General features: G+C 40.2%; 1 protein-coding gene across 1 annotated transcript in view; it reads right to left on the bottom strand.

Moving 5' to 3' along the window:
* Positions 1-13904: 13904 nt before the first annotated feature.
* The window catches only part of LOC113028755 (leukocyte elastase inhibitor-like), a 373460-nt gene continuing 366433 nt past the window's right edge, over positions 13905-20931 (bottom strand). The window contains exon 9 of the mRNA XM_080306409.1: positions 13905-15247. Coding sequence (XP_080162535.1) covers positions 15024-15247 — 224 coding nt within the window. The 3' untranslated portion in view covers positions 13905-15023. The remainder of the gene's footprint in view (positions 15248-20931) is intronic.

Raw genomic sequence — 20931 nt, 5'->3', positions numbered from 1 at the left:
CTAAATATCCCCTGACCCACTTCAGGCTTTCGCTGCAGACAGTTTAAACTGTCTTGCATAAAAGGCAGTCTGGGCTAGTTGCTGTAATAATGTCAACAGTCTGAGGGGTTGAGCTGCCCCAACTGTGTTTATAGAGATGTGAAGAAAACTGTTACGTTTTAATAACTGTTAAAATTTAAGCAAATAAAAGAGATGAAGCTTGTTTGTGCAGGTCAAGTGGTGGTTGTGTGGCAGAGCGAGGAGACAAGTGTAGGATTTGGCTTAAAATGCATCTTTATTGCAGGTAACAAAATGAATTAATAAATGAACAACGTGGCAGGAACCAACTGACTGGCTGAGAGACTAAGATTATTTGACAAATACACAGCAAATGATGACAAGGTGAAAAAAACTCAGAAAATAGCTCAGAAAATAGATACAGAAGAGGGAATCAGGGAAGGGAGGACACACCTGGGAAACACAACTGAACTGAATTTAACTGACAAGACACAGGAAGTAAAAAAGGACGTAACGCAGATGAGACAAGAGACTATCAAAATAAAACAGGAAACTAACACTGAGACACACATACTTGACAATGGTAGAATAAACAGTGATAAAACTCACAGCAAGAAGGTCCTGAATTCAGTTCTACCAACAAGCCTTTCTGTGTGGAGTTTGCATGTTCTCCCTGTCTTTGTGTGGGTTCTCTCCCACAGTACGAAGACATGCAGTTAGTGGGGTTAGGTTAATTGGTGATTCTATTTTCTCGAGTCATGGATAGATAACTGACTACAGAGACACAGCACAGAGAAATGACCGGGGAAACAGACCGGGAAGAAAAAGAGCAAACGATCAAGTGTACCTAATGGAGGTATGGGGTCTTCACACACCCCCGTTCTCTGTTAGCCATCGGGGCGGAGGGGCTGGGCAGAGGTGTTGGCCTTCCAATCGGGGTCTGGGATGCGGGGACTCCCTGATCTAAAGATCTAAAATGCCACAAAAAAAAACCACTCCCCAAACTACAAAATAAAGTCAAATACAAACTTTTATGTATTTTACCTTCATGTGTGTAGCTGCTGTGTCAACGTCTGACGTTTTGACTGTTCATATTCATAGCTAAGCTGATTCCTGTAAGATGTCTGCAGGGCCAGAGTGGCAGTAAGTGAAAGGCTGCACAATAAACAGCTGAACAAAGACACGAGACACACGAAGTGCTGAAAAATGTTAGAATTTGTTAAATCTGGACAGTCAATAAGTTGCTTTAAATCAAACCTGGATCCTTGATCTGAAATCCAAAAATTTTCACTTTTCTGCATCAGATTGGTGTAAAATCTGCTCACATAGTTGAATTATTGAATAATGAATATAAAAACACCACCGATGTAAATGGGAAATAAATAAATACACTGTCATATTCATAAATATGACTTAACTGAAATCATTTTTAAATCTGTTTTTATTATGTGTGGACAAGTTGATACTTGCTGAGTTATTAGTATTTAAAAAGTAGGATTTATCATTGTATTTAAGGAATTATGAGTTAGGCCTCCTGTATGCATGTGTCAAAACCACAGCTTTTATTTCTCTAGTCTTGGAAGGCTTTAATGCGCATCAATGTAGGAATGTGACTGGTTACTTTGTATGTCTTGTGGACCTTTTGACTGATTTAATATGATTTCAATAATAAACGGCTGATTTTAACGCAGCTGAAAGAAGATAAAGGTCAAAGCCTTTAATATTTAGCTTTTACAATGTGAATATGTCACACTTTTCGCACTACATGCAACTGTCTAGTTTAATCAATTTTATGTACAATGAGTCCTATTTTCACCCAAGTTTGAACACTTCTTTTTGGAGGACATTTCTTTAATTCTTAAACTGTACAGTTTGACGACATTGATAATAAAAAGGCTTAAAGCTAGTTCAGACTCAGTTTTCTGGGGTTACGGTCTGATCCGCTGCCACGTAACATGACTCTGTGAGAGTTTGTCATCTTTGGTCTTTACATGAGACCAAAGAAGACAAACACAACTCTTGATAAACATATTTTTGTGACTGCTTCTGTTGCAGCTCAAATGGTAATTTGAAGTGCCAGTAGTCACTAGCTGGCGCAGCTGAGATGAATTCATTAGTAAACAGATTTTAAACATGGTGCCAAAAACTGTTGGCAGATGAACATGATGACAATCAAAAGCCAACGGTTTCATCGCCCCCCTTCTATAGTTCCTCCAAACCCCCGGTCTGCCTCGGATTGACATTTACTTATTTTAGTTATCTTAGTTATTGGCACTGAACAGACGCCGCTCCAGTCTGCTTCTGTACACCAGTGACCTTCCTGTGGTGCGTCACAGATGAGTTACAGGAAGGAGAAATATGGAAAACTGATTGAAAGGCGAATACAAATAAAGACATTTTGTCTGCTCTCAGGTGGCCCTTTAAATGTGTCTTTCACAGCAGCCGAAAATGACATGAGTACATCTTTAATGCGACCATCTGAATTCATTGAAATCCAAAGAATTCCAGCGTGCTGATTTGCACAGTCCGACCAGATGCTGCCGGAAAGATTTTTCTTTTTCTGCCTGGTGGATCCAGACAGAGTGGCCTTTCACTGGGCTGCGGTAAAGAACGCCTGCCTCCTCCAGCTATTCATTATCTTAAGTGTGTCTGCTGCAGACAGTGAGCACCGAACATTCAAATGCATGATGGGAAGGACTGCTGCAAGCAGCGTTTTAAAAGGGAAGCTCTCACAGGACACTATTAATGAATGAGAGGATGTGATGATGCCTCTGAGATGAATGACATGTCTAAATCGTGAATTTTAAAGTCACGTTTTACTCTAATTGATTTTAAAGCCTCAATTTTACTTTAGAAATTTCCTGTTTTTAATTCCAGGGGATATTTGTGGTCCATCAGTACCAGACCTGGAGAATATTTACACCCTTCACTACAACAGATTGGAGTGTAGAGAGATGGAAAAGGAAAAGCAGCACTACTTACTACTACTTAAACTGGAAATCTTTTGTGGCGCCTTGAAAAAGATACGAATATCCTACACCGAGATCATGCCATGCTGGACAGTTCATGCTTCGTTCGTTTTTTGTCTAATAAATAATTTGGTCAAAGGGGTGCTTCAGTTTTCTGTGATCACTGAAAGTCAGTTAATTACTGTACTTTAAGTACAAATTAAATTCTGTAGGATAAGTTATACAGGATAGGATAAATGAAAGTAAGCAGACTCTGAGTCATGGTTTAGATAGGACTTGATGAAGAGCTCTTTGAGGTTGATCAGCCCCACCTATGGACATGCACCTCGACATGTGTCGGACCATTAGTACTGTATAATGAGGCAGGAAGAGAAGCAGGTCGGAGCTGATTACACTAATCTTATAACAGACTTCATTCATCTTCTGCTGATTAAAAGGCCATAAATGTTAAATGGCTGCTGTTGCCTAGGTGTGTCTTCTCATCCATCAATGTTACGCCCTCATTACATTCAAGTTTTAGTTTTTTTTTGTTCTTTTGGTCATCGGCATTAATTTCCACTTTGATTCTGGTTTGTATATTTGACATTAGATCTCCATTTAACTGTATACAGTTAAATGGAAAGCCCTCAGGATGAATGGAAGGTAAGTCATTCTGATCAGGAAAGTGTTCACAGATAACTCTTTAATCTGTGGAGGAGGTGCAGGGAAAGGTTGGTGGTTCCACCCTCGGTCTCACCAGTCTGCATGTTGACATATCCTTGGACAGGATACTGCCCAAGTGGCTGTTGGAGTCTAAAAGATAAAAGGGTAGAAATGCTGTATATAAGTACCAGCCCATTGGCCTTGGAAAAGTTTATTTATATAACATCAGTCGCCATACTAGTGTAATGGAGGGAGAAAACTCCAACAATCAGAAAACTCCCTAAAAGAAATCACATGGTAATAATAGGAAAAAATATTCAGGAGAACCAGGCTCGGGGAGAGGCATCCATCTGTCGTGACCGAGTTAGGGTAAGGGGAGAGAGACAGGACAACAGATACGTTGTGGAAGAGAGGCAGAGCTTAAAACTGCTCAGGTTAGGAACCAGCAGGAACAAACACTCCTCCTCCTGTTCCTCTGAGTTTGGGTTCCACTACTTTTAGAGATCAGGTCAGGCAGGTACGTTTTTTCAGCTGTTTCTTTTTCTGGTGTGTAATAACCATTAGCCCAAGTGTATTTCCAATTCTGTTCAAACACTTCCGTAGTTTTATTTTCCAGACATTTGGCCTAACACACAGAAACCCCTCTGAGGATGAATAACGATTTCTGAATTAATTTACACTAAAGTGAACTGAACTTTAAGATCTCACAGTCACATTATGATGTTGGCAGCAGCAATTACAGCGGAGCAGCAGAATGTTAATGTTGCCTAAAAGGCAGGCTGGAAATTATATATATATATGTGTGTGTGTGTGTGTATATATGTATATATATGTGTGTAGAGAGACAGAGAGAGAGAGAGAGAGAGAGAGAGAGAGGTATGCTTACAATACAGTTCATTTGTAAAAGTACCCACTAACTTGGAAAGGAAAAATAATTTGCTCTTCATTTATTCCAGCCTTCAGCTGATATGAGTTAAATTTCAGAACAGCAGTAGCTGAAGATTAGCGAAAGTCAAATGAGGTGAAAGTGTTTCGTAGCCTGAAAAAATGCACTGTTTATTGCTGTGAGTGTACTTATAAGAGGATTGTTGTTCACTCTAAGCAAACATCTTTGAATGTGGCAGCGATGCACACTTCCAAACAGGTTTTTGATTTATGCGCATCATCAGAATGGGCTGTTATTCAAAAAAGGAAGCTAATCAGTTTTGTTTGTACTACTCGATGAGAAAATGTCACATCGAGCCAAGACAGTCAATGTTTTCTGGGGTGTTTTTTTCCTTTTGTATGGGAGGAGTATCATTTTAAACTAACCAAGTGCTGATTTGGGATCAGATCGTAATTTACATGTGGAGGCTTCTGGAAAATATTCACAAATCATGTAAAAGGCAGAGCAGGGGGACGGGAACATTTTGTTTAAATTGGTTTTAAAACACTGATATCTGCTGGTGGTGGGCAGATGTAGAGTTCGTTTAGTTCAATTGCATGTTCATTACCATAGCCGGTGATGAAAAAGATTTTTTTTTAAAAGATTTCAAAAGACATCTTGGACCAGAAGTACAATAAAACAACTTATTGTTGGGTTTACATCAATCAGAGCGAAATTACCTTCCAATCAAACCAAACAAAGAAACCATTTGGGAACAAAAGAGAAGGACACAGATAGAAAGTTGCCTCTTGGGTTGAAACGAAATGAGTGTTTTCTTTGAATGTGCGATTTTCAATTTTCACAATAGCTCGAAAGGGTTAGGGAAATGAAATTACAATCAAAAATGAGAGAAAGGCGACATCTGTTTCATGTCGTATCTCTTCTTCGCTCTCCGTTCGTAAGAGTCGCCCGTGCTTTAAGCAGCGCAAAGCCAAGGAAATCCTCTCAGACAAAAAGAGGTCCTTATCTTGCACTCTCCATAATAATGGAAATCCAATACATTTTATTACTTACAGAAATTCTAATTAATGCCGGGTTTGTAAAATGAAGGCAATCAGTCAGTATAATCAACAGGAGGAGTGAGATGCAGTTGAGGCAGTGGAGCAAAACAAGGACTCTGAAGATGCAGAATGTAATATCTCATTTCTCAGTCAGAAAAGTAGGGCCGGCGCTGCAGACATACCAGACTTCTGTGCTGAGAACAGCCTGACGCTGCATCTCGGGCTGATTCTTTCTGCTTCACTTCATTCACTTTGCAGATGAGGTTGGCAGCAGCGGCCCACTCCGTATTTCAGACTAATTTATGACCTCTGCAGAGGAGGGTGCATTAGGATGATCAGCCGCATCAAGCCTTGCATTGCTGCTACAACTGGACGCGAGACGGCTGAACAACACACCAACACGGACACGGCGTGGGCATTCGATTAAAGCTGAGGTTTATTAAATTTACACAGATTTAGCCGTCATCCAAGTCGAGCGCCTCCTCAATCCGTCAAAATCTGTTTACTGGTCGTCTTTGCTGATGTTCAAAAATAAACAAATAATTGTAAAAGAGTTGTTGAGTCATTTCAGTAATTTAAAGTCATCAGTCTTATTGTCAGACTCAGTCGTTCAAAGCAACAAGGGATGAGATCTGCACACCCATCCATATCCACCCTTACCTCCTCCCTATTACTGATTATCAGTGAGTGAGACAAATTTAAAAAAGGTTGCATGCACAAATTAATAAAGTCAAAAACTGACTGAGATTTTTTTTATTTTCCTCTATCACTGGTATCACCCCCCCCCCCCCTCCCCCCATGTTCCTATATTCCCTGTGCAACTTCACAGCTTACACATAACTTTATGACCACCTCCAAAACAGCCCCGACCCATCGAGGCACGGACTCCACTGGACCCCTGAAAGTGTGCTGTGGTATCTGCACCAAAATCCTTTAAGTCCCAAGTTGTGAAATAGCATCCACATGGATGGCAGGACCCAAGGTCCACTATACCTTCACCGACTTACCTTCTTCCCATAGTGCATCCTGGTGCCTGGGGTTCCTCAGGTAAGTGTTGCACACACACCCAGTCATGCATATGATGTATCAGACCAGACCACCTTCTTCCACTGGTACTGTCTGTACACGGTCTAGTTCTGATGCTCACTTCCTCATTGTTGATGGTTTCAACAGTGGACAGGGTTTAGCATGGGCTGCCTGACTGGTATGCAGCTATACAGCCCAATATGCAACAAACTGTTGTGCACTGTGCATTCTGACATCTTTCTACCAGAACCTGTCTGTTGGACTGAACCACACGGGCCAGCCTTTGTACCCCATGTGAATTAATGAGCCCTGACCACTAGGGGTGCAACGATACACAAAATTCACGGTTCGGTTCGATACTTTGGTGTCACGGTTCGATATTTTTTCGATACAAAAAAAATGTTCATGCCTTTTTAATTTGTCATTTATTAAAATTATAAATATATATTTTACCTCAAAAGTACAGTTTTTAAATTTAACCCTAACCCTTGTGCGTGTTTTTTATTTTGACAGCGAATGCGCACCTGTGGACCACTTATGTGCAGCCCTGGTTATTTAGCTCGTCATATTGCAGCCACAGAAATGATTTTGTCCATGAAACCATAAAGCTGCACTTTCTTTTTGCCTTATAGTCTGATTTGTCATAACTTCTCCGTTTTGTGGTAAGCTTTTCTTTGGCTGTCACTTCTTCACCCTGACCTGTCTTATTTGGCTCAGCAGAACTGAAATATAAATCCTGCTGCTTTTACACACGCACTCACATAAGCTCAGCGATTCTCTGCGCGATCAACCTCTCACATGTTTAAGCTGCGGGAGATTTCACTTGTCATGTTTGCATAGTAAGCTAACGATTAATAAGACGATGTCAGAGGAATTGGTGCGCAAATTATCATCACTCACAGATCAGTGCTGTCGCTCTCTATACACAGTTCGCACGATTGCAAAGTGAAAGCAAAAAAACAAGCGCAAATTCAAACGCGATTTCAATATGTCACATATTGACAGTGGCTCACCGATGCCAATGACATAATTACCCAGCTACATTTCTGAAAGAATGCAAAAGCACTGACATATATTTTTCCTTCCTACAATAGCCCGACGGGCAGGGAAGAGATAGATTTTGATAGCCCGACTGAAAAAATCGCTAGCCCCAGGACGTCGGGCTAGCGATATTGCGAGCCCTGTATCTGATTGAGGAATCACTCATCTTTGGAAAAGAGAGTTTATTACAGAGAAATGTCTCTTTCCAAAATAAAAGCTATACTGTCCGCTTCTTCTGGGCTATATTCTCAGCAGCAGAATCATGTGCTAACAGCTGTCTAAATGACTCGGCTAAAGTTAGTAGCATGCTTGTTGTTTTTGTCTTTGCACTAGGATGATGTCGGCGTAAATGTGCAGTCATATTCGTTGTGTTCCCACTAGTGCTTTCAGGTTAATCTCGTTGAAATGACCTTAACACCACAACACGGCAAATCTCCGTTAATGAGCTACCGCCGATCGCCCCGTGCATGGGGCTAGACGGCCAACACGTTAACGAGCTAACTGCGCTAACACACTAGTTCCCACCCATGTAATTGAGCGTTGCATGGCACATCCAACATACTGTTTTACTTTAGTCCATGACTCGCTTACCTTCAGGGTCATACGTCACATGAAAACCAAAATAATTCCAAACGCCAGATCTGAATGAGGGTGGGGGGGGGTCCATGTTGCAAGGAGAGCTTAACTTCTGTCTTGCTAGCTTGCCCTGCACTCTTCCTTCTGACGATGCTGTCTGTGTTGAGCGCTCAGTGGATCTGCGCTCGACAGTGCAGCCTAGGCGGAGTAGTCGAACGCAGATTCACTGAGCGCTCAACACAGACAGCATCGTCAGAAGGAAAGTTGATAAAATAAATTACAAATGTTGTATTGTTCGATACATATGCGTACCGAACCGAAAGCACTGTATCGAACGGTTCAATATCGATACGAATATCGTTGCACCCCTACTGACCACCTATGACTTTGTAACTGGTTCTCCACTGTTCTTTGCTTGGACTGCTTTTGATAGATACTGACCACTGCACACTGCAAACACCCCATGAGAACTGCAGGTTTGGAGTTGCTTTGACTCAGTCGTCCTGCCGTCACAAGGTGACCCTTGTTTAACTCACTCAAATCCCTATGCTTCCCCTTTTTTCTTGCTTCTAACACATCAACTCTGAGAATGAAAAGGTTCATTTGCTCCCTAATATGTCCCATCTAGTAGCAGGTGCCATAATTATAACTCTGAACTGCATTTTAGGACTCTTTACAGAACATCAGAAGATGTTACAACACCCGCTGATCAAGAAAAGTAATGAAACAGAATAATGTGTAAGTTAGGGGAGTGCTCCTTTAAGGCAAGTTTTATTTTGACTGACTTTAATTGACAGTTTGCTCAGCAGACAGTTCTACACGATGGTTCAATCATCCCTATTTTCAGTTCATAACCCGTCTCATCCCTAACCGGGATGGGGAGGGCAGATGTAGCCAACAGAACACAGCTACTCTTTGCCTCCGGCACTGACCTCCTCCGATGACAACCATATGCTCCTATATTAAATATGTATGGGTGTGGGAAGAAATACATTTCAGTATGGTCCACCATATAAATGAGTCAGAGCGGTGAAGCCTCATGCTCCCATATGATCTCATGTAAGAGCTGAACGTACTGACACATTTAGCCCCAGAGTACAGACTTTCTATGTATCCCCTATGCTATGAAAAATGTATACTTGGCATTACTTTTCTATTTAATTTATATGTTTTTCATTACAAACAAGCTTTTGATAAGTGGTCTGTAACATTATGATACCTGCTAGCAGAATTTTCTTTTTTCAGTGAGATACTCTCCTCCTGTAAAACAGAATGGGAGAGAAAATAGGCCAAAAAATTGTCAGATGATTACATTTTTTTAGGTCATCGTAGGACTATCTTTCATAGTGAGTAGGGAACATAGTTAAAAAAAAAGAAGAAGTAAAAGTCAAGACATGGTTGAGATATGTAAGCGCAAGTGTCTGCCATCTGCAGAGCCACAAATCCTCATGATAAAAATTAAACTGTTTATGTAGAAGTGGAGATGTAAAGTGGCTGAATACACAGATTTCCACCCACATGACAACTCAAGAGGTGCTACTACACATATCTCACTGTTATCAATATAAGGTGATACAGTATCTGTACTGCAGATGAATACATTAAACTTCAATGACCAACCCAGTGATGCTGCTCAACCAAGCATATGACTATCAGCTTCAGTTACTCTAGTCTACTGTTGGCAAATATCAGCACACAACCATGAACAATTTAGCTGACATTAAGCTGTTTTGACCTGTGTGTTATTTTTGAGAGTGCAAACACAGACTGTGCACAAACACTGGATCTTGCAACAATGGCACCACCTTCTAGTTTTCAACTTTAGCATTTTAATTGCTCTACGATGGAAGATATCGTGGTGGACCACCAGGTGGCTCCACTCACATCCAGTGTAAGCAGATGTGAGAGGGCGAGGTTTTGGGGCTTTGAATGCTCAGCTGTGTGAAGCCGTGAGTAAAGTTGGAATAAAATATTGGGATGTCTCATGTCATCTTTACATACCTCCACAACATCATATTTTGAGTGGAGTGCCAAGTTATCAGCTAAAGCTAGGAAACTATTTCCACCAATCAATCATTGAATTGTTATGGAAAGGGATACTATCCAGAGAGGCTAATGATGTTTTTTATACCATGCTGTTAAGTTAGTTTTTAAAATGGGAGTCTACAGGGGCTGATCTTCTTGATTATAGGTTGATGGTTTATTCCTGTTTCAATGTCACTTTTTTTTGCAGCCTGTACTTTTGGTCATGTCATATCTAAGTTCCTGTCTAGTAGAACAGAATAGAATAGAATAGAATTCAACTTTATTGTCATTGCACATGTCACAAGTACAAGGCAACGAAATGCAGTTTGCATCCATCCAGGAGTGCTTTAGCCATGATGTAGATATATTACAAAATATATATTAGCAATAATATAGATATATTACAGAAATAGGTCTGTTATAGGTATGAGGGTACAAAATATGGGTCTATTATGGGTATGTTACAATGTACACGGTATGAAGGTATGTTATGAATATGCTATAACTATAAGTATGTACAGGGGTGTACAAGCTATGTACAGGCTATGAAGAGGATATAAATATGAAAACTATACAGACATATGAACTATGCAAGTTATAAACAGTTGTAGAATTGTAATTATCGTATTCTACAGAATGATTACAGCATTAGTAGTTTTATACATCCTTTGATAGGATGATTTATTCGAGTATGTGATTTTGTATATTTGTTTTCTTCCTTTTAGCTTCTCTCTCTGTTTCGGTGATTGCTGCTCACTTCCTGTTTTACTTTTTCAGCCTGTTCTCTCCCATGTCCTGTGTCTTGTATTTACTTTTACTGCCAAGTCCCATGTTACCCCTCTCTTTCCACTTTCCTTGACTTTCCTTCTTTGTGTGGTGTACAGGTGTGTGATGCAACCTTAAAATCACATCATGATATTTGAAGGAAATTGGCAATAATGATAGGTATGCCTGTATTAAAATATACTAACAACATTTTATCAGTGTTTGTAGCTTGCAGACAACAGCACTTCTTAGTGCCAAAAAATGAAGGGCATATTACATCCTTCTTGTCCAATCAGCTGCTGCCACTCATAACAGACTGCTTCATTTGAAGTTTGAATCTTCTGAAACAAGATGCTGTAGTGTGATCGCAGTGCGACAGCATGTAAGCACAAAAGTAGCCCAGGTAGTATTTTCCCTGGATATTTTAAGTAAAAGTACAAGATAACTTCTTAACAACTTCATTTAACAAAATATAAAATAACTAATAAAATAACTTCTTGCATGTCCTCCTAGCATTGTTTTACTCAACAGTGTGTTTTTTTTCCTCAAGTGGTGAAACAAGTTTGTTGTTTCCACCTTTAGGATGAACAATTTTGCATATTTTAATAAGTCTTGTTGGACGTTGTTAAAATAACTCCCTTTTTGCAAAATCTGCATTGGGGGCTGGTATGTGGCTCTTGCTCTCAGACATGCCAGGGCTTGTCTCTTTGTTGTGTACATGGCGTTACTATAGCAATGATAGCAAGATAAGGCACTTTTTATTATCCCATAAAAATGACACCCCAGTATTCTCACAACAATATGATATGGCACAGATTTAGCATGGTGTCAGTCTTCCATCTGTTCCTTTCGTTACATGTCTGTATGTTCACTGTTGTCTTGTCTTTTTTCAAGCCCAGACAATGGTTCATATATTAAAAGCTGAATGAATCACGCCAGCCTCAAGTGGCTACGAGAGGAACTGCAGTTATTTTTTCTTGTAATTTTCATCCCATCTGAATGGAGCTTTAGTCTTTTATTTGTAACAGACCCAGAGTGTGAACTAGGAAGTGCATCAAATTCATTTGTACACACTGCATCTTTTTATCCGTCCATACTGCTCAGTAAAGAGTGGACCATCACACTCCTGCCAGTGGCTGTGTTTTTGTTTCTCCCCTGCCTCTGTTGGCTGCAGATGGAATTATATTAAATTATATTTGGGTAATTTTATTTTTTTGAGATGTGGAGATGCCTGTTCATTGGAACTGAGTGGTCAGTGATGGATTACAAAGGGTTAACGCCCTTTACTCCATATATTCTCTGGTGCTCTGTGGTGTCACGCTGCTGTGATGCACCTTTGATGTCTCAGGTTTCCATCATTTTCAGATCCAGTATCAGGTTATTAACAGGCACATCAGAGGTGTCATCATCCAATAGAAGTTCACTCCATGATATCACTCCGTGAGTACACCTCTCTGAGGACAATATGGATCCATACAGGGTGTACTCACAGTAATATGATATCGCAGTGGGGAGAGCAGTTACCGTAAAATACGTGTATTGAAGGGGGAAGCCTTAAATGTCAAACACCTCCTGCAATGTTTGTTTTATTCTTGTTTACAGAACATAGGGGCAGCAAATCACAAGTTATTACTTTATTAGAAGCGCTACACAGCAAAATCTCCAGTGTTAAATTAACACTAGAGATTGTCTATATGGGTCCACTCCTCTGAGTGTTAAATACAACACTGTTGATTGTTAAATTAACACTTTTGACAGTGTTATATGTTTAAAAGTAACCTAGTCAGTTTTGAAGATTAACAATGGCTAACACTGAGCAGTGCTGATTTTCTAACACTGGAATATTTCTAACATTTTGAGTTATTTTCCAGTGTTAGAAAATCAGCACTGCTCAGTGTTAGTCTTTGTTAATCTTCAAAACTGACTAGGTTACTTTTAAACATATAACACTGTCAAAAGTGTTAATTTAACACTCAACAGTGTTGTATTTAACACTCAGAGGAGTGGACCCATATAGACACTCTCTAGTGTTAATTTAACACTGGAGATTTCAACAAATAATCTGGAGAACACCTGAAAGCTTCATCAGTGGACTGTCATTTAAACCACATTTGTGAATGACAAGCAGCTATTTTAAGAGCTAAAAAAAAGAGCTCAAAAGAAAACAAAACAAGAACAAAAAGGCAACAAATAGTAAGAAAAATGAGAATGAATGGGGAAGGAATGAGAATGGAGGGATATCTGCACCGGTCATTGGTCCTGCATGTTCCATTTTCCAACTCTAAAATACTTTAAACGTATTTTTTCATTGATACATAGACACGGTGATGTCAGCATGAGCCGCTCAGAGACAGGTGTGAAACTGTTGGCAAGTAAAGAATAGCAGGACACATGAAAACTGAAACTGTGGGAGGAGATTGGATAACAACAGTGCACCAAACAGAAGACAAACACAATTCTAATGACTCTGAAACATTTGCATCATGCAATCAATTAAAAAAAAAAAAACATTTAGAGAGAAGTTAATGAATCCAAAATCTGAATTCTTTCTTATATAAACAGGCACACTATGTATAAGTCATGGGTCTGTTTGTGAGAGACAGAGGACACTGGAGAGGTGAAGCAAGTCATTCTGAGGCACATTAAAGTGGCATTACAAGGGCTTTGACCTTTAAGCGCTTCATCCTCGACAAAATACCAAAACACTTACGTTAACCGCTGTGGCACCAAGACGACGCTGCCTTCCATTTACCTTAATAAATGCATTAAATCTGCAATCACAGTGACTTCACACATCAGTGCACATAATACACACACTACACAAACAAGTGCATGTGTAGACTGTATATGCATTCATGTATCCTCCGTATATGCCTTTGTTTAATGCCACACTCTTAGTGTTTAGACTGTTAACTGAATTGTTCTGTTCTGTGTTCGATTATTTTCTGATAAATTCATAGCTATTTTTGTACCTTATAGCAATCACTCAGATCAATTTCTGACAAATGGATAAATGAGCAAAAAGCTTCCAACAATGTGTGTGCTAGCGTTTTGTTAAGATAAGATAAGGTAAGATAAGATAACCTTTATTAGTCCCACACGTGGGAAATTTGTTTTGTCACAGCAGGAAGTGGACAGTGCAAAAGTTATGAGGCAAAAATTAGAATACAATAAGAATAAATACAGTACACAGCTGTACAGAATAGAATAAAATAATATACTATATACAGTAGAATAAAATAAAATAAATATACAATAAGATAAAAATAGAATACAAATACAAATACTATATACAACTGAGTAAAAATACAACGATGACAGAAAGGATTATTGCACTTAGTATTATTGCATATGTATGGATGTGTGTGCTTGATCAGTTAAAGTCTTTATTATGGAGTCTGACAGCAGTGGGGAGGAAAGACCTGCGAAATCTCTCCGTCCCACACCGTGGGTGCCGCAGTCTCCCACTGAAGGAGCTGCTCAGTGCTGTCACAGTCTGCTGCATGGGGTGGGAGATGTTGTCCAACAGGGATGACAGCTTAGCCGCCGTTCTCCTGTCACTCACCACCTCCACTGGGTCCAGAGGGCATCCTAGAACAGAGCTGGCCCTTCGGATCACCCTGTTCAGTCTCTTCCTGTCCCCAGCAGAGATGCTGCCGCCCCAGCAGACCACGCCATAAAAGATAGCAGAAGCCACAACAGAGTCATAGAATTTCTTCAGGAGTGGGCCCTCCACTCCAAACGACCTGAGTCTCCGCAGCAGGTACAGCCTGCTCTGCCCTTTCCTGTAGAGGGCGTCTGAGTTATGAGTCCAGTCCAGTCTATTGTTCAGATGAACACCAAGGTACCTGTAGCTGTCCACAGCCTCAATGTCCATACCCTGGATGTTCAGTGGTTGCAGTGGAGAATGCTTGTGCCTGCGGAAGTCTACCACCAGTTCCTTGGTTTTACTGGCGTTGATCTGGAGGTAGTTCAGCTGGCACCAGTCAGTCTTGGGTCAGACCTCTGTACTCCTTGTCGTCCCCATCAGTGATGAGGCCGACTATTGCAGAGTCATCAGAGAACTTCTGCAGGAAGCACTGGGTGGAATTGTGGGAGAAATCTGCAGTGTAGATGGTGAAGAGGAACGGAGCCAGAACCGTTCCCTGTGGGGCCCCCGTACTGCAGACGACCCTGTCCGACATACAGCCCTGAGTCCTCACATACTGTGGTCGGTCGGTGAGGTAGTCCAGGATCCAGGTAGTGAGGTGATGGTCCACTCCAGAGTTCACCAGCTTGTCCTTTAGAACCGAGGGAAGAATAGTGTTGAAGGCACTGGAGAAATCAAAGAACATGATTCTCACAGTGCTTCCAGCGGTCTCCAGGTGAGCGAGGGAACGATGTAGGAGGTGAATGACGGCATCATCCGCGCCAATGCCAGGCTGGTAGGCAAACTGAAGTGGGTCCAGTGATGAGCTTATTAGGCTTATTAAACTTTGGGGTTTCCTGTCATAACGGCAATGCGCTACTTATACATCATTGCAAAATATCACTAATGTATTTTACCCTTCTAAATGTAATCTTGGTTCTCTGATTAAATAAAAACCATATTTATATTTGTTTTTATGATATTTATATGATATTATGCCAGAACCCAATGTGAAGATACCTAAAATTGGGTCTCTGTTTAGCTTTTGCACTACGCAAAAGTTCTATTATCAGGATGTCCAAAAAACTCACTGAAAAGCCTTCAGCTAATCCAAAATGCTGCAGCAAGAGTCCTGACAGGGACTAGAAAGAGAGAGCAGATTTCTCCTGTTTTGGCTTCCCTTCATTGGCTTCCTGTTAAATCCAGAATTGAATTCAAAATCCTGCTCCTCACATACAAGGTCTTAAATAATCAGGCCCCATCTTATCTTAATGACCTTGTAGTACCATATCACCCTATTAGAGCACTTCGCTCTCGCTCTGCAGGCCTACTTGTTGTTCCTAGAGTATTTAAAAGTAGAATGGGAGGCAGAGCCTTCAGTTTTCAGGCCCCTCTTCTGTGGAACCAGCTTCCAGTTTGGATTCAGGAGACAGACACTATCTCTACTTTCAAGATTAGGCTTAAAATTTTCCTTTTTGCTAAAGCATATAGTTAGGGCTGGACCAGGTGACCCTGAATCCTCCCTTAGTTATGCTGCAATAGACATAGGCTGCCGGGGGATTCCCATGATGCATTGAGTTTTTCCTTTCCAGTCTCCTTTCTCACTCAGTATGAGTTAATAGACGTCTCTGCATTGAATCATATCTGTTATTAACCTCTGTCTCTCTTCCACAGCATGTCTTTTATCCTGTCTTCCTTCTCTCACCCCAACCGGTCGCAGCAGATGGCCGCCCCTCCCTGAGCCTGGTTCTGCTGGAGGTTTCTTCCTGTTAAAAGGGAGTTTTTCCTTCCCACTGTCGCCAAAGTGCTTGCTCATAGGGGGTCATATGGTTGTTGGGTTTTTCTCTGTATCTATGAAGCGCCTTGAGGCGACTTATGTTGTGATTTGGCGCTATATAAATAAAATTGAATTGAATTGAATGAGCCAGACTTTCTTGTTATGTTTTTTTAAAGTAGTCTTGAACAAGAGATTTTCAGTCTTCTCTGGAGGTCTTTTAAAGTTCTTCTTTGGGCATTGGCTGCTTTTTCACTCATTTGCATCCAAGTCTTTGTACCTATGAGTGTTGTGTCTACACATAAAAGACAACTTTGACAAACAAAGTGATGTTAAGAAGAACTTCTTTCAGCTGAGGCTCCTCAGTAAGGTGAACACCTACCTCCCAACCACATGACTTTGAGAGAGTAATTCACTTTGATTACTTCTTGTCTAGACTTTTGTAAACTTCTGTGTGTTGGCTCTGGTCAGTCTGGTCAGTCATTACTTCGTTGCCTACAAGCTATTTGCTAAAATGAAAAGTGCTTTAATGTAACACCTGATGTACCCGCTGACAAACCAACAAATCATTCTTTTAGGCCATAAAGCTGAAACTAATTACACTGAACAACATTTCACTTAAAAAAAAGTTAAAGTAATGTTAAAAAATATTGGTGTATAGAAATGGTTGAATTTTATTTATGGTTTAAAAAAAATGCCTCCAGATCTAAACTAATAACACTGATTCTTCCTCCATACATGAACCAGATGCCATACACCAACATAACGAGTCACTACTCTATGGTTTATCAAATAAGCCGATGATGTAAAATAGCAGCACTTAAGGAATTATGTGCAGTACAAAGCAAAAACATAATAACATATTAAGAGAAAGCAAGATGTCTCCCTTATTTAAGAAAAACAACAACAAATTCTTCCATTTTTCTGAAAGTCCAAGTAAAGCTTCTGTTGTTGTCTTAGTTCACAGGATGTGATATTTGATGCAATCAGTGGTGATTATGTGCTGAGTCACCACAACAGGAGCTCAGAAAGAAGCCTATGAGTCATGGGCTGAAAAAGGTCAACTGAAATGGACATTTAGCAACGAGAAGGCAGAGAAGAGAAGAGAAGAGAAGAGAAGAAAAGAGAAGAGAAGAGAAGAGAAGAGAAGAGAAGAGAAGAGAAGAGAAGAGAAGAGAAGAGAAGAGAAGAGAAGAGAAGAGAAGAGAAGAGAAGAGAAGAGTCCAGGATCTTCACCATAAAAACTCGTGAAACTTGCTGACATCTCCGGCATGATGATGCACTCCTGTGATGAAATGGCTATACAACTTGAAAAGAGGCATAAAGCTACATGCTGGGAACGATGTGTGATAAGCGTTCTGAATTGTTAATTCTGTTAATATCGATTAGATTATCTGGCAATAATCCAGGCTTATCTGCAGAGGATTATGCAGGTTGGGGTATGCATAACCAACTCAGGGGGGCAAATTAAAATAACAATCTTTTCCTAATGAATCGTGGAGATGAACAGGCAGAGTCATTCACCTTCCTGTTGAGCAGCATGGAAACTTTATAATTTGCTGTTTCCATCGCCCTCGGCAATCAGGTTTCTTATCCGCACTACTCATTTCTTTTATGGCATTGTTTGTTTGGGGGATGTGTTGATTTCGTGATGATGTTTACTGCAGTTAAGTGGACGCCCAACAGCTCACCACTGCCGTGTGGGAAAACCCTTTATTTATTTCTTCTTCCTTTGTTTTTTTTTTTTAACATAAATCCCCGATGGCACTGAGAGCTGCTTTGCGACCCCATGGTCTGTCTGTTATGTTTATCTGCAGCAGCACATCTCTTTAGTTTTTATAGTCTCTGTTTCTCCTTAGGATCTGTTTATGCCTGACTGGGCCCCACACCTTTAAAATGATGAAGGGGAGTGCATAGCGTTTGGGATGGCAATCTTTTATTTGTATGAGGTTTTTATGGTTATTGTTTCCATTTGTTATCGGTTCGCAGCAGCTGGATACAGATGTGTGAGGAGAATTAGAAGGAGAGTAACAAGTTCAGTCCAACTGATTTGTTGGCTCTACTACAGTGACTGACATTAGGCGTCTGTTCCAAACTGCTGCAAAAGTGAGACAACCTCATTCAAAAGCCCGCTGGCATTTCTAGTAACTCAGAAGCAGCTTGTGTACCTTCACTCAAAACAGTGTAGCGTGGTTTAATCCTTCAGTTAGATCGGAACTGTTACAGGTTAAATATTAGCTATAAATCAGTCAAGTAATCACTGCTAGTTCAGACTGTAGTTTTTGAGAACCAAATGGACCAAATTACATGTGACCAAATACAGTAATGATGACATAAGTGGGATTGGTGCTTCCTGCTTATGAATATGCAGAATCTGCAGACATGGAACAAGATGTTTTGTAATGGGAGCTTTTGGGTTTCCCTTCGTAATCCTATGGCTCTTTCTTTGTCTTGTGTTTTTTCTGCATCGTGCTGAGAGGCAATGAAGCAGCAGCTTGTGACTATTTCTTAATCACCTTTATCATTGTGAAACGGCTACTTTATGTTCTGTAAACTGTCTCTTTCTCCAAGTCTTCTCGTGGTTTTTCTTCATATTATACTCTTCACCTGATCACACTGGCAGTTTGACACCTCAGAGAGGAGCTACGGGTTTGAAGCTGGAGATAAGTGGGGAATAAGATAAGGAAACAGAAACTATGTTTTTCAGCTATCATCATGAGGGATATGAGGTCGTGGGTCGGTATGATGGACAAGCTTGGTGAGCTGATTAAAACCCAGAGTTCAGTATATGATTCACAGACACATTTCCACACCTGTGCTTCCTGGACCACAGTGTGAATGTACCTGACTTGGGGAGTTTTTAGGATGAAGACATGAGGAGGGACTGCATTAGTTGTGACTCAAAAGTAGAGTTGCTGACATGTTACAGAGAAGAAGAGTTTTTGTGGCTTGAACAATGAACTGATAGCTGCAGGAATACATGCATATTGGTTGCTGAAGAAATTCATCATCATTGTGTTTGAATGGTTGCATTTGTGAATTCAGTTTGCATTCAGGTTTGAATCAATGCACCTTTTGAATTCCTCCATCCAGCTGCACTGCCACAAGGACAGAAACAGGAACTCCTTCCTGTCTCACACCACAGTGCTTACATCTACATGTCGAAGTTTTACTTTTATATGTTCATTAGTTCAGTTCCTTTTTTGTGCATGTTTTTTTTAACTTTCTGAGTAATCTTGCTGTTTGATAATGTATGTATTTATTTTTGAGCTAGTTTGATTTTCATGTTTTGGTCCTGATGTAGGTGGGATAGATAAACAAAATATATTTTAGCTTATCTTGCTTTTATTAGGTAATCACTTTAGCACAGATTGGTGGCCTGCAGGCAAAGAGCACTCTGGAGAGGAGAAGAAGCTACACTGATAGATTTCATCTGACGATGATTTGCTTTCAAGAAAAATTACATTTGCAAGCAAAGACCAATATGCAGAAGATTTCTCTTAATATGCATTATTAATATGAGCAGAAATCTAAACGTCTTCTCTGTAGCAGTGGACCTTCCCTGGGTCCACGCCACATCAACTACCCAGTGAGTGTTCCTTTTTAAAAAAGCATGTCACCTTTACCAGAAGCACTTTGAGAGACTTTGTACAGGTACATGGTGGACTGGCTAATGCTTGATAAAATAAAAAATAAAAAACTTGACCTGAATAAAAATGGTCTGAGTAAAAATGCATTTTGAATGTTCTTTGGTTTAAAAAGAAAAAAGGAAAAATATTTTTCTCAAGGATGCTGAGAACTAGTCATGGATTGTTTCCAATTTACGGTAATTTTTTTTTAAAATTCTCTAATCTACCACTTGTCACTAAAAACAGAACATGATTCACCTCCTCTGCCTTTATTGACCAGCCTCCTATGATTCATTATATATTTTTAACACTAAAGACTTTGGAGTTTCCTGACTCGCTGTGATATATCTTTGCTGAATGCTGTCACGATAAAGTCATTTGTGCTACACGAGATTTTCTTCCACCTCTACCCCCATGCACTCTGAATTTCTGCGAAGTTACATATCCAATCAATTGTAAGTGAATTTAAAATTTTGGCCAGTCAAATATCAGCAACATGACACTTCTCCACTTCTGCTCTGCACTGACATAAAGTCAGAGAGAGTGAGGTGAATTTAATCAAATGATTCCCTGTAAATGAAACCTCTCATTACACCCACTCAGTCGGAGAAATGTGGAGCATTGATATGGGCAGCAGTTGGTTGCCACACTCAAGTGCTGTTATAATTAAATTCACCTTAAATGCATTTTACCATCAGCTGTTGACATGGTGTCCACATTCTCCACTATCTTCCCTCAAGACACATCCACTAATGGTCACACCCCAGCAACTGCGTGTTAAATGACTGGACATAATAATAATCTTTATTGCTTACTGGATAACAGCCAAGAGCTATACTGACGTTTAAGACACTTAAAGTGGAAACAGCGTGCTTCATGATTGGGGCTTCACACAGTCCTTATTTTGCTGTCGTGTTATGTATTTGTGTTAGA

Source organism: Astatotilapia calliptera, chromosome 9 (genome assembly GCF_964374335.1).
Source record: "Astatotilapia calliptera chromosome 9, fAstCal68.1, whole genome shotgun sequence".
NCBI classification, from domain to species: Eukaryota; Metazoa; Chordata; class Actinopteri; order Cichliformes; family Cichlidae; genus Astatotilapia; species Astatotilapia calliptera.
The sequence above is the reverse complement of the archived record's forward strand: the minus strand, read 5'-3'. Positions and strand labels throughout refer to the sequence as shown.